We start from the raw sequence: 14999 nt of genomic DNA on the forward strand, positions 1-14999 counted from the left end.
AGAATTCCAGAGTGTGGTGGTGTGTTTCTGAAGACTATGGCACCAATGATGGAGAGGAGATCTTAGGGGATACAGTAATTCCTAAGTTTGGGTCAGACCCTGTTTTTTTTTTAATGATGTAAATGGCTGACTTTATCCAGCACCTTTTAATTGGAGGATTTCGATAGGCTCCTGATCATCGCAACTTTATGTTCGGTAATTAAAACTGAGATTTTAAAGTGGCATCATCATAAAGGTTGCATTAATCACCATGTGTTGTGAGACAATATGCAGACAGCTGATATTGCTTTAGCATGATTTGTTTTTTAAAAAACCCTTTTGCTAATGAGTGTTCCTTTGTGTACTGAAAGGAAAGTTTAGCATTACTCTGTGGCTTGTCATATCTACCAGATGTTTCAAATCACTTGATATGTAATCAGCTATGTTGCAGTGCATGAACTGTTCATATTGAAGTTAAGTGTGGCAGCCTTTTGTGAATAGCAGATCCCATAAACAGCAATGAGATATGGAACAAAGGCAAATGAATGGAGTGGAGGTACAGATTAACCATGATCAATTAGAATGGCAGAATAGGCTCAAGGAGCTGAACAGTCCACTCCTGTTCCTATTTCCTGTGAGATGAATGACCACAACTCTCTGCTATTCTATAATATGGGAAAATAAGGAGATGGCAGATGAATTGAACAGGCATTTTGCATCGGTCTTCACGATAGAGGATACAAGTAACATCCCAGAAATAACTGTAAATCAGGAAATGGAAGAGAGGGAAGAACTCAAGAAAATTACAATCACCAGGGAAGTGGTACTGAGCAAATTGTTGGAGCCGTGGGCTGACAAGTCCCTGGGTCTTGATGGACTTCATCCTCGGGTCCTAAAAGAAGTGGCAAGTGAGATAGTTGATGCATTGGTTTTAATTTTCCAAAATTACCTTGATTCGGGGAAGGTTCATTAGACTAGAAAATAGTAAATGTAACTCTTTTATTCAAAAAGGGAGGGAGACAGAAAGCAGGAAACTACAGGCCATTTAGCTTAACATCTATCTTAGGGAAAATATTAGAAGCTTTTATTAAAGACATTATAGCAGGGCACGAAGAAAAATTCAAGGTAATCAGGCAGAGTCAACATGGTTTTGTGAAAGGGAAATCACGTTTAACCAATTTATTGGAGTTCTTTGAAGAAGTAACATGTGCTGTGGATAAAGGGGAACTGGTGGATGTACTGTACTTAGATTTCCAGAAGGCATTTAATAAGGTGCCACATCAAAGGTTATTGCGAAAAATAAAAGCTCATAGTGTAGTGGGTAACATATTGGCATGGATAAAAGATTCGCTAACTAACAGGAAACAGAGAGTAGGCATAAATGGGTCATTTTCTGGTTGGCAAGATGTAACGAGCCGTGTGCCACAGGGATCAGTGCTGGGGCCTCAACTTTTTACAATTTATATAAATGACTTGGATGAAGGAACCAAAGGTATGGTTGCTAAATTTGCTGATGACACAAAGATAGGTAGGAAAGTAGGTTGTGAAGAGGACACAAGGAGGCTACAAATGGATATGGATAGGTTAAGTGAGTGGGAAAAGATTTGTCAAATAGAGTATAATGTGGGAAAATGTGAAATTGTTCATTTTGGCAGGAAGAATAAAAATGAAGCATGTTATCTAAATGGTGAGAGATTGTGGAGCTCTGAGATACAGAGGGATCTGGGTGTCCTAGTGCATGAATCGCAAAAGGTTTGTATGCATGTTCAGCAAGTAATTAGGAAGGCTTATAGAACGTTATCATTTATTGCAAAGGGAATTGAATACAAAAGTGGAGAGGTTATGCTTCAGTTATACAGGCCATTGATGAGACCACATCTAGAGTATTGTGTACAGTATCGGTCTCCATATTTAAGGAATGATGTAAATACGTTGAAAGCAGTTCAGAGAAGGTTTACTATTGTAATACCTACATACGAACATACGAATTAAGAGCAGGAGAAGGCCACACGGCCTTTCGAGCCTGCTCCGCCATTCAATAAGTTCATGGCTGAACTGATTACTTCACATTTCCACCTACCCCCGATAACCTTCCACCCCCTTGCTTATCAAGAATCTATCTACTTCTGCCTTAAAAATATTCAAAGAGTCTGCTTCCACCGCCTTTTGAGGAACGGAATTCCAAAGATGCACAACCCGCTGAGAGAAAAAATTTCTCCTCATCTCTGTCTTAAATGGGCGACCCCTTATTTTTAAACAGTGACCCCTAGTTCTAGATTCTCCCACAAGGGGAATCATCCTTTCCACATCCACCCTGTCAAGACCCCTCAGGATCTTATATGTTTCAATCAAGTCACTTCTTACTCTTCTAAATTCCAGCAGATACAAGCCTAGCCTGTCCAATCTTTCCTCATAAGGCAGCCCTTTCCAGCTATTAGTCTAGTAATCCTTCTCTGTACTACCTCCAACGCATTTACATCCTACCTTAAATAGTACTGTCCACAGTACTCCAGATGTGGTCTCACCAATGCCCTGTATAGCTGAAGCATAACCTCCCTACTTTTGTATTCAATCCCCCTCGCAATAAACAATAACATTCCATTAGCTTTCCTAATTACATGCCATACCTGCATACCAACCTTTTGCGATTCATGCACAAGGACACCCAGATCCCTCTGCATCTCAGATCTCTGCAATCTCTCACCATTTAGATAATATGCTTCTTTTTTATTCTTTCAGCCAAAGTGGACAATTTCCCACTTTCCCACATTATACTCCATTTGCCAGGTCTTTGCCCACTCATTTAACCTATCTATATTCCTTTGTTGCCCCCTTATGTCCGCTTCACATGTTACTTTCCTACCTATCTTTGTGTCATAAGCAAATTTAGCAACCATACCTTCTGTCCCTTCATCTAACTCATTTATATAATTTGTAAAAAATTGAGGCCCCAGCACTGACCCCTGTGGCACATGACTCATTACATCTTGCCAACCAGAAAATGACCCATTTATGCCTACTCTCTGTTTCCTGTTAGCTAGCCAATCATATATGTATGCCAATATGTTACCCACTACACCATGAGCCTTTATTTTCCACAATAACCTTTGATGTGGCATCAGATGAGACGAAAGATGAAATGAAACTGCGGAGTAGAACACCTTTGAGATAAGGCGAGGCGGTGCTGCTGGAGAGAGAGGTTCAGTGTGTGCATGTGGCGGTGCATAGCACTGAGTGTGGATCTCAGCATGTGGCAAGAGTAGCAGTCCGAGAAGCTGGGAGCGCTCTGATGACGTGGCACTGGGCTGCATTGTCAGGAGTCACTTTGATTTTTTCTGCTGTGGTCATTTATTTGTCTTAACAATCTTTTCGGCTACCAGATTTTCCCCTTTTGGCTTTCAATCAGTTTATTTAATTTCTGATTCAGCTTGTTTCTTATAATTGGTCTTTCATGGGATGATCGCGGACTTGAGCTCCCAATGTCTTGTTACGAGCAGGTAGTTAATTGATTTTTTTTAAACCAAGTTTCCCTGTATTTCCCACCACCTGTCCGTAAACAGATCATGTTTGAATTTTTTCCCTCCCTTAAACCCTGACTAGTAAATGACCACAACAACAACTGGTTGTTTTGTTTAGTTTAGTGATACAGCACTGAAACAGGCCCTTCGGCCCACCGAGTCTGTGCCGACCATCAACCACCCATTTATACTAATCCTTACAAATTCCATAGTCCTACCACATCCCCACCTGTCCCTATATTTCCCTACCACCTACCTACACTAGTGGCAATTTATAATGGCCAATTAACCTATCAACCAGCAAGTCTTTGGCATGTGGGAGGAAACCGGAGCACCCGGAGGAAACCCACGCAGACACAGGGAGAACTTGCAAACTCCACACAGGCAGTACTCAGAATTGAACCCGGGTCACTGGAGCTGTGAGGCTGCGGTGCTAACCACTGCGCCACTGTGCCACCCATAAAGTTAGAATAATGAAGTTGGGTTTATTAACACACACTATTAAACTTGGGAAGGGGATTAACTTTGCAACACACGCATACAAACATACAAGGAAAGGTTAAAGGCATAAAAAATGGCAAGGACATTTACTAAATAGAAAATTATCTTAACTATAAGCTAACATGGATTTCAGGTAAAACTAGAGTCCTTTTTCTTTAAATTAATGGAAAGTCCAAACTGGAGATCACCGACTGGAAATGCCGGGTAGGGGAAGGAGTCATTGAGAATACCTCTTCTTACAATTTCTTCTTTTTCTTGTGGTCTCGGATATAAATGAAGGCTGCTTAATTGCTGAAGTCATCTTCTTTTAGACAGAGAGGAAACTAGTAGAAATCAAACTTTCCTGCTGTTCTTTTGCAGCTTGTCTTCTTTGATTTTCTTGCTGGATTTTTCAGAGTGTGACTTCTTTTTAATTTTTCTTGCTAAAAAGGCCTTAGAGAGAGGTGTGCAGCTTCAGACAGCTGTGACTTCTGCACCAGGCAGCTGTGGCTTCTGAACTAGCTGTACCCTCAACTGCGACAGTTTTGAATCCAGGCAGGCTGGAAAAAAGTGGCTTCTGGGTCCTGCAACATGACCCCAACATACAGCTGTCCCACCTGATGTCCCTCCTCCATTTTAACAAGTGGAACACAGCTAAAACTTAACAGGTGGTATAAAATGACAGTAGACAATAATACTCAAGTACACAAAACACAATTTACAGTTGATTCTTATCTGTTCATGACAATAAGCTGAATGCATTCGAGATGTGGACATGTTGGAGGATGTTCTGCATATCCTGCACAGACAGAAAGACTAATGAGGAAGTACTGGAAATGGCTGGAAAAAAGAAGAAATTAGTGCATAACATCAAAGAGAGGAAGATACAATACTTCGGTCATATCATTAGAGCAGAAGGTAGACAGGGGTAATTATTGGAAGGAAAGGTCTATATCTATCTCTTTCTTGAATATATTTAATGAATTGGCCTCCACTGCCTTCTGCGCTAGAGAATTCCACAGGTTCACCACCCTCTGAGTGAAGAAATTTCTCCTCATCTCGGTTCTAAATGGCATACCCCATATAACATTTGACAGTGATGTTTATCATTGCAAGGGGGTGTGAGGCTATTTGTGAAAGAAGAACTGTCTTGTCAATCAATATGGAGGAAGTACTTTTGGGAAGTTGTAAATTGAGAACAATTTAGTCCATTTCCTATAATCGTAAGCAAGTTTCAGTTATGCTTTTTTTCTCCCATTTTCCTGTATAGAAAGAAGACGCAGACATGGAGGAGGTAAGTTTGCCCCCGTGAAATAGAGAACAATATTCTGAGTAATGTCAAAATTTGTAACTATGTAAAATAGTAAGATAATAAAAGTTCAAGACTTTCAAGCCCCTCACTTCCCTTTGATCTGCTGCCTAAATACCCGGGTTTTGTGTAGACTTCCTAGAGACAATAGAATTGACAGATGTCGAGTGATAGCAGATCCCTCACCCTGCTCTAAACTGTGTCCGTGTCACATCAGGTGTTATGTCAGAGTTCCAATGTGAGGCACCACGGAGCAGTGGAATGTATTTCCGATCCCATACCCAACTGAGCTCCTGATGTAAGCCTTGTTACTACAGAGAGGCATGACATGGAGACCATGCATTCCCTACAGGGAGAGAAAACCTCAAATCATTGTCCCTCAACTCTTAGTGGCTGATCTAGAGTGGTACACTTGAACTCTCGGTCACAGTTGGTGTTCGTTTTGGGGAAACCAAGAAAATGAAATACTGATGATTCTGAAGTCAAAGTAGGATATTTATTTTGTACTGTACTCTTTCTAGATAAAGAAAGAGCATAAAATAATTGGTCTGGAGAAGGATTTATTATTTCCAGTGCTACGACCGAAGCATAAGGAGTGCACTGTTTATTCTCGTTCCACTTCTTCACGGGTCACAACATATATTTAAATTTTTTCCCACTTGCCAATACAGTCAATCATAGGCTCTATTTTTATCCCAGAATAAAACACACCAACCAGGTTTCTTTAATAAACAACAAAATTATCAGCTTATTATAAAACATTTCTTAACCGGTAATGAAGTAAAGCATAAACACACAAATTGAAACATTAAAGTTCCCTTTTTACCTTAGCCCCTCACACTCATTCACGGGTTAACTGGAAAAATAAAGGGATTGTTGTTTTTAGAGCTCTGCTACAGACAACAAAAACACTTGGGCTGCATAATTGCTCCTTCTTGAAGAAACAGCAGATGAGATCTGTTCTGTTCCAAAACTGGCATACGTCTGGACTCCGAGTACATGTAGACGGGTCACTGGGCTCTTTTAGAACAGTTCTTTTTTGATGGCGTTGAGAACTAACTTAACAGGCTTTTCTTCAAAGACAGGAGACGAGATGAATTGACACAGTGGATCTCTCAGGGTCTTTTAGGGAGGTGTTGGAAAGCTGAATTGGATTATGGTCTTCTCTCCTTCTTTGGGAATTCTCTTCTCTCCTTGGAAGTTGTCTTCTCTCCTTGGAAGTTCTCTCCCTTTTTATAAAGTTCGACCCCAAATCAAAACAATTCAAAAGCAAAACCAACAACAGGAGGTCAACCTTTTGACCTCCATCAATCTTGACCTGTCACTTCTTTGTAAACAACTTCTCCAGGTGTACAAAGTTCTCTAAAATAAAAGCAAAATACTGCAAATGCTGGAAATCTGAAATAAAAACAAGAAATGCTGGAACCACTCAGCAGGTCTGGCAGCATCTGTGGAAAGAAAAGCAGAGTTAACGTTTCGGGTCAGTGACCCTTCTTCGGAACTGACAAATATTAGAAATGTCACAGATTATAAGCAAGTGAGGTTGGGGGTGGGGCAAGAGATAACAAAGGAGAAGGTGTAGATTGGACAAGGCCACATAGCTGACCAAAAGGTCATGGAGCAAAGGCAAACAATATGTTAATGGTGTGTTGAAAGACAAAGCATTAGTACAGATAAGGTGTTAACGGACTGGATATTGAACAGCAGCAAGTGCAAGCATGAAAAAAAACAGTGGGTAAGCAAACTGAACAAACTAAGATGAAATGAAATAAATGCAAAAAAAAGATAGTAAAAAACGTAAAAAAAAGAAAAATTAACTAAAAATGAAAGTAAAATGGGGGGCTGTCATGCTCTGAAATTATTGAACTCAATGTTCAGTCCGGCAGGCTATAGTGTGCCTATTCGGTAGATGAGATGCTGTTCCTCGAGCTTGCGTTGATGTTCACTGGAACACTGCAGCAATCCCAGGACAGAGATGTGAGCATGAGAGCAGGGGGGAGTGTTGAAATGGCAAGCAACCGGAAGCTCAGGGTCCTGCTTGCGGACTGAGCGGAGGTGTTCCGCAAAGCGGTCACCTAGTCTGCGCTTGGTCTCCCCAATGTAGAGGAGACCACATTGTGAGCAGCGAATACAGTATACTAAATTGAAAGAAGTACAAGTAAATTGCTGCTTCACCTGAAAGGAGTGTTTGGGGCCTGGGATAGTGTGGAGAGAGGAGGTAAATGGGCAGGTATTACACCTCCGCTCAGTCCGCAAGCAGGACCCTGAGCTTCCGGTTGCTTGCCATTTCAACACTCCCCCCTGCTCTCATGCTCACATCTCTGTCCTGGGATTGCTGCAGTGTTCCAGTGAACATCAACGCAAGCTCGAGGAACAGCATCTCATCTACCGATTAGGCACACTACAGCCTGCCGGACTGAACATTGAGTTCAATAATTTCAGAGCATGCCAGCCCCCCATTTTACTTTCATTTTTAGTTATTTTTTCTTTTTTACATTTTTTACAATCTATTTTTTGCATTTATTTCATTTCATCTTAGTTTGTTCAGTTTGCTTCCCCACTGTTTTTTTTTCATGTTTGCACCTGCTGCTGTTCAATATTCAGTCCGCTAACACCTTATCTGTACTAATGCTTTGTCTTTCAACACACCATTAACATATTGTTTGCCTTTGCTCCATGACCTTTTGGTCAGCTATGTGGCCTTGTCCAATCTACACCTTCTCCTTTGTTATCTCTTGCCCCACCCCCACCTCACTTGCTTATAACCTGTGACATTTCTAATATTTGTCAGTTCCGAAGAAGGGTCACTGACCCGAAACGTTAACTCTGCTTCTCTTTCCACAGATGCTGCCAGACCTGCTGAGTGGTTCCAGCATTTCTTGTTTTTATGTCCGAAGTTCTCTGTTGTTTATTGAGCTGGAAGCCAGGTGGTTTCCTGGAAAGGCTTCTTGTTGTTGCTGGAAGTCAGGTGGCTTCCCAGAAAGGCTTGTGTTCCTCACAAGACCTCTCAGTGACCCTTTTTAAAAACATTTCCAGGGACTGTTTTTCAAAGTCAAGTGGCCTTTACATGACCCCCTTTGTAAACCCCAAAGTTTAACATTTCTTCAATCTTTCAAAAATGAATCCTCAAAAAATATATTTAACAAAACACAGAGGTACTTTTGTAACACCTCCATCCTTGGAGGAATGAAACCCCATTTTTAAATGCGTTTCATTCCGAAGTGTGGAAAAAAATAGAAGATGAAAAATTTTTAAACACATTTTCACATTCATACTCATTCACTTGTAGCTTGTATTGTAGCTAATACAGTTCGACTTTGTACCATCTTTGCACTTCGATAACTCAAAACAAAGTTAGCTTATAGATAAAGCATCTGTAATTACATTATTTTGTACTGCAATGTGGATAATCTTTAAGTGATAGGGCTGTAATAGTAAACTCCATTGGAATAGTCTGGTATTCTGATTTTTGAATTTTTCAACAAAGTCTTGGGGGTTATGATCAGTATATACCAGTGTATCTCTGTAGCCGTGGTGGACATAGACTTCAAAATGCGTAAGAGCCTTCCCAGAAAGGTTTGTTTTCCTCTCAAGACCTCTCAGTAACCCTTTTAAAAAACATTTCCAGGGACTGTTTTTCAAAGTCAAGTGGCCTTTACATGACCCCCTTTGAAAACCCCAAAGTTTAACATTTCTTCAATCTTTCAAAAATGAATCCTCATAAAATATATTTAACAAAACACAGAGGCACTTTCATAATACCAGTAGTATGAGCAAAATCACATGATGGTCATTTTTTTCAAGAAATAATTACATAGTCGAAGTATAAGACCATTCAATCTGCTGATGTTAGGCCTGCTTTATACTGGGAAAGGCAAACTTGTTTGCCCTCAAGGCTAATCCATCCTTATTTGAATATTCCCAGAGTAGTTGACTTAAACCACCAATTAAAGTTGTCTTTACCTTCCCAAGAAGCAGGACTAAATGCACAGATGTGCTAATCTACTCAAGCAAGGGTACATAAATATTGGTTACAGAATAAAGGTGAGTAGATGGAGTTAACATACAGACCAGTCATGATCTAATTGAATGGCAGAACAGGCTTGAGAGCCTGAATGGCCTACTCCTGTTCCTATGTAAACTTCTACTGCTACAGAACTGAAGTAAGACTCGCACTGTCAATAAGTTTAACCACTCGCGGTCTATAAGGGTGAGTGAGTGTGGAGTTACAGGGACAGATTTTTCTGGGACAGAATACACAAACTTACTCTGTGGCCCACCCATGGTTTGATACCAAAAGTAGTTCATTAAAAATGAAAATATACTTTTCCCCAGCATTAACACCTTATGAACAGACCTTTTTTTGAAAAAAGACATTGTCCAAGACTAAGGAAGCAGATTATCCATTAAAACCAGCTGGGGTGGAAATTCTGTATGGTTCTACTTTAAAGTGGGCCTATAGCTTTTTGGAATCAACGTTCAATCCTTCTGATTGTCCCTAGGCAATTACTGTGATACAAGCGTCTGTAAAGGGGCATTTAGCGCGGCAGAAGCTTGAGACCAGACACTCTGTAGGTCTGAAGAAAATGTCCGTTGCCTCCCCTCAGCGGAAGAAGGTATTTAACATCTTCCAAGAATATTTGCAATCTTACTGTCTTAACTGGACCCATTAATGTGAGGAGAATGTTCCTGTTATCACTGTTACAAACCTCGTCATTAATATAAAATCTCAAGGAACTAATCTTGACTCTGTTTGTTAAGTTTCAATGAGAAATGAGTTTGCATAGTTTCAACTCAAGATGTCCAAAAACACTTTGTAACCAATGGGATTACTTTTTGAAGTGCAGTCTCTGCTGCTATACAGGCAAACACAGCTGCCAAAACATCCCACACACAGCAAGTGAGTGAATGACCAGATAATGTTATTGATGGTGTTGGTTAGGATCCCAGGAGAACTTGCACTTGGAACAATGCCATGGGATCTTTATGTCCACCTGAACAGGCAGACAGGGCCTGTGTTTAATGTTTCCTGTGAACGATGGCACCTACGACAGTGCAGCATACCCTCAGTGTGAGGCACAAGCCTAGATTCTATGCTCAAGTCCTGAGCGGGCTTGAACCCACTACCTTCTGACTCTGAGGTGAGAGTGCTACAAACAAAGCTGAGACTTGCATATTGAATTAGGTGCTTATTTTGGACTAAAATGAATGAGTTTCCTACTTAATGGTCCTGGTCTTAGAATTTGACATAGAGAAGATGTTTCCACCGGTGGGGGAGACCAAAACTAGGAGCCATAAATATGAAAGTCACAACAAATCCAATAGAGAATTTAGGAGAAACTTCTTTACCCGAGAGTTGCAAGAATGTGGAATTTGCTACCACAAGGAGCAGTTGAGGTAAATAGCATGGATGCATTTAAGGGGAAACTAGATCAGCACATGAGGGAGAAGGGAATAAAAGGTTATGCAGATTGTTGAAGTAGGGTGGGAGGAGGTTTGTGTGGAGCATAAATGCCAGCCGAGACTAGTTGGGCTGAATGGCCTGTTTCTGTGCTGTAAATCTTATGTAACTGAATAGTTTGTGCAATTTACATTGTGTTTCTATCTTGATGGGATAATTTATTCCAGAGTCCTCGAGTTTCTCACAGTAACAGCATTCAGAACCAACTCCTGGCAGAGGATGAGAGGGATGAGGCCATCTCCTTCATCCAGTCCTCCTTCAGGGCTCATCTGACTCGAATGCAATACCTCAGAGAAAGGTAAGAATGGGGGTTTGCATGAACAGGCCTGTTACATTATCAGGAGAACAGCCTCCGTGCACTGTGTGCTCCCGGTGCCATGCATTATCAGCTGGCGGTCTCTAGAAAGAAGATTTTTGAAGATTGGAATATTGGTGCAGACGCATGTAAAAGAACCTGCCCACTTTCTCCATATTTGCTGCACCCGGCCATGCAGTGCAGCCAGGCACTGACCCAGGAAAATGTCTCCTTACAGGTCTGCTGAGCTCTGTTACCAGTACAGAGGTCCGCTTGTGGAGATGTGCAGCCACACAGAACAAATTTTCCTTGTTCAGCTTGCACTAGATCCAAGGGCAGATTTACAGTTTGTTTATACTTAGGAGTGTAGGGAGAGTGGCTGAAAGAGAAAGACAGGTTAGATGGAGATCTCCATCAGAACTGTTTTGTCCTGAAACAAACAAGTCTCCAGGAACAAATTATATTTATGCAGAGGACTAAGAGGGACCAGGGAGGAGATTTGTGAAGCATTGGCAATCATGGTAGTCACTGGATACTGGGAGTACCAGAAGATTGGAAATAGGGTAAGATTGTGGCCATGTTCCAAAGGGATGTCAAGTACAGATAGGTTAGTCCTCCTTCAATTGTATGTAAAACAATGGAATTTGGTATCAGGAGTGAACTTGATGATTATTTGTACAATAATGATCTGGTAAACAGCAGTCAACATGGGTTTGGAAGGGGAAGATCCCACCTGACCAACCTCCTGGACTTCTTTGAGTAAGTGACAATAGGAACGGACTGTGGAAAGCCCTGCAATGCTGCATCCTTAGATTTCCAAAAGGCATTTGACAAATTTCCACACAGAAAGCCTTTGGTTAAGCTCCATGAAGATTCAAGGAATGAATAAGAACCTGTCCGAAGGTTAGAAAACAAGAATACTTATTACAGGAGATATTTTGGGGCTTGGGAAGTATGAGTGAGGTGTTCCAGGGATCACTACTGAGCATTAAAAATTTACATCAATGAGTTGAACACAGAGACATAACACAAATTGGTCAAATCTACACAATTCCAAGCTAGGAGGGACAATGGTAATGGAATCAGAAGAGGCAACTCAGAGATTACAAAACAAACTAGAGACCCGAGCAAAGCAATGGCCACTAAATATAATGCTGGCAATTTTAAAGTATGGCACCTAGGAAGGAAAAATGGTGTTGATGAAGTTGAAAATTCATTGCTAAACATGCCACTGAGCTATCTAGCCAAACAGTAGACTACGATAAAGAGTAGGCAGTCAAACTGTGCCATGCTCTGACCACACATTGAGTCCGATTTAGATCACTGAGACACAAAGGAGACATTCATGTGCTGGAGACAGTACACAGAGGAGCCATGAGGCTGATTCCCAGTATCAAAGGTCTGAGTTATTTGAAAAATCTGGAGACACTTGGACTTTTCAGCCTTGAAATGGCACATTGGTCAGTGATCTTGTAGAGATACACAAGATAATTATTGCCATGAAAAAAATTACTTTATATACTAAATTGTGAGAGTAGAGCAAGCACACACATGTTCAAACTAGTAAATTTAGAATTGTTTTATGTTTTAACTACCATAGAGTGACCAACACGTCATGGATTTCAGGTAGTGTAGTAGAAGGTGAAAACACTGGTATGATTTAAGAAATAATTAGTTGGACTTTAGATTCTTTCTAGTTCCCACAAACTAAGACAGGCTAAATGTCCTTCCTTACCCATAATTATTTGGGGAGAGATATGAACCTGTCCCCTCTCTCATATGCCGACTAATGCATTGTGACCTTCACTCCAGGATCCAAATAACTGAAGCACTGAAATCTCTTTCTGTCTTTTAGATGTTGATGGACCTTCTGTGCATTTCTAGGATTGTTATTTGTTGTTTTCAAATCTGGAAAATCTAAACGAAAGTTGTGGTATTTGCTTATGTTTTATCTCTTTGTCTCTCATGGTGCTGAGCAAAGAAAGGGCACATCTGCCAGAGATACAAGGGAGACCACAATCACAGTGAGGAAATCCAGAAATGTCCAGCCACAGTCGAAATACTCTGGTAGGTATAGAAATCTCCTGACTCGTAGGCCAGCAATCTTTCTTCCACCAAAGTTAGCTGAGTTTATTGTGACGTAGTAAAGTCCCTCACCAGTTTGCACTTATCTACCGTTACGGATATTCAGACACTGACGATAGCCAGCTGTACTATTCACACTTGTTTCAGGGTTTGGAGGCACTATTTCTACCAACTGAAATTACCAACATTACTATTCCCATTCCTATTCTTTACAGAGGAATGTTTTTAAGCCCTAAGGTAGTGATCTGCAACCTTAATAACAAGAAGAGCCATTTTTAAAAATTTTGTCAAAAATGCAATATCTTAAGAGCCACAATGCTGTGACTGAAATATCAATAATAATAAAAAAAAGACAGGCACACACTTATGGATTTCTATGCAACACCTTTTTACTGACGCTTATAAACATGCATGTATTAATATCAATGAAAGAGGGCATTTGATTATCAACAATATTTTAAAGAATTTGATTATCAACAATATCTCACAAGTGCAATTTGAATAAAAGTTTAAAACAACCAAACAAGCTATTTAATTAACATCAATTCCTTCCTTAAAAGAAAAAAAAGCTCTTGATTTAATGCGATTTCTGCTGTTGGATTTCTTTGGAGAGTCATTCGATGAAAATGGCAGTATGCTGTCATTTTCGTTTTCAAGCAGGATTGTAAACTTTCATTGTTCAATTGTTCTCAACTTGCATTTCATGAAATTCATACTTGAAAACACTTGCTCACACAGGTATTTCCAAAGATGGACAGCATACCATATGTGTATCTCTTAAGTTACAGTAATTGTCTGGCAAAGAATTCCAAGCTTTCAACACAATTTGGTCTTGTTTTTTAAGATCATGCATTTTAGTCTATCTGTGTTGAAGTGCAAAAGTAGATTTCTCCCTTTCTAGATTTTCAAGTTGGGCTACCATGCCTCTGAATTTAGAAGTCCACATATCCTTGCCATGCAAATCTGCCAGTTCAAGTTCTAATTCTGCTTGGCTCACTGGTGAAAATGCTGAACAGTTGAGTGCCGAAGTGTCTGCTTATCGGTGTTTTAACACAAATTGTAAAGTCGCCCTTTCCTTTCTAAATTCCTGAAAGCATCCTGCAAAAGCTTCTTATACATTCAGAATCACATCTTTTAGGTTTTCCTTGTCAAGTATATCACTTAATTGTTCTTTGAATTGTTTCACTGATGGAAAATGGGCAAGAGAACCTGTCTCGCTGTCTCTCACAAACAGTGCTAGTTTGTACTCAAATTAAAGTACTTCTTCCAAAGGTCAGAGCCGTGTTTCCCTTTCCTTGCAATTTTTCTGTTGAGGTCTTTTAAATACGCTGTGATATCTGTCATAAAGTGAAATTTCAGCAGCCACTGTGGATCTGTTAACTCTGCATAGTTACAGCTCTGTTCTCGCATGAATACCTTCACTTCTTCCAAACAGGTTGAAAAATGTATAAGAACTCTCCCCCAGAAAGTTAACATACCTTGTTGTCGAGACGAAGGTCCGCATATTGACAGTTGACCTCTTTAAGAAGTTCACAGAACTGCCGGTGATTTAATCCTCCGCCATTATTTTCTTAACTAACTATATAACCAGAGACATAATTTCCGTGAACTCAGGAGGAAATGTTTGGGCGCAGAATGCTTCTTGGTGAATTATACAATGAAATGATATCACATTAGGGGAGGCAGTGGCATAGTGGTATTGTCACTGGAGTAGTTAACTCGGTATTGCTCTGGGGACATGGGTTCAAATCCCACCACAGCAGAAGGTGGAATTTGAATTCAATTAATAAATCTGGAATTAAAAAGCTAGTCTAATGAAACCATTGTCGATTGTTGTAAAAACCCATCTGGTTCACTAATGTCCTTTAGGGA

The 14999-nt window shown here is 40.3% G+C and overlaps 1 protein-coding gene across 6 annotated transcripts in view; it reads left to right on the top strand.

Moving 5' to 3' along the window:
- Positions 1–14999, top strand: part of iqce (IQ motif containing E) — a 75842-nt gene that overhangs the window by 42169 nt on the left and 18674 nt on the right. For 3 of the 6 annotated variants that reach the window (XM_068055920.1, XM_068055921.1, XM_068055926.1), the window contains exons 16-19: positions 5248–5271; positions 9789–9902; positions 10915–11045; positions 13024–13109. In XM_068055920.1, the coding sequence (XP_067912021.1) occupies positions 5248–5271; positions 9789–9902; positions 10915–11045; positions 13024–13109 (355 nt within the window). The remainder of the gene's footprint in view (positions 1–5247; positions 5272–9788; positions 9903–10914; positions 11046–13023; positions 13110–14999) is intronic. The other 3 variants (XM_068055924.1, XM_068055922.1, XM_068055925.1) reach the window with 3 other exon arrangements.

The sequence above is a fragment of the Heterodontus francisci genome, chromosome 24 (assembly GCF_036365525.1).
Source record: "Heterodontus francisci isolate sHetFra1 chromosome 24, sHetFra1.hap1, whole genome shotgun sequence".
Classification (NCBI taxonomy): domain Eukaryota; kingdom Metazoa; phylum Chordata; class Chondrichthyes; order Heterodontiformes; family Heterodontidae; genus Heterodontus; species Heterodontus francisci.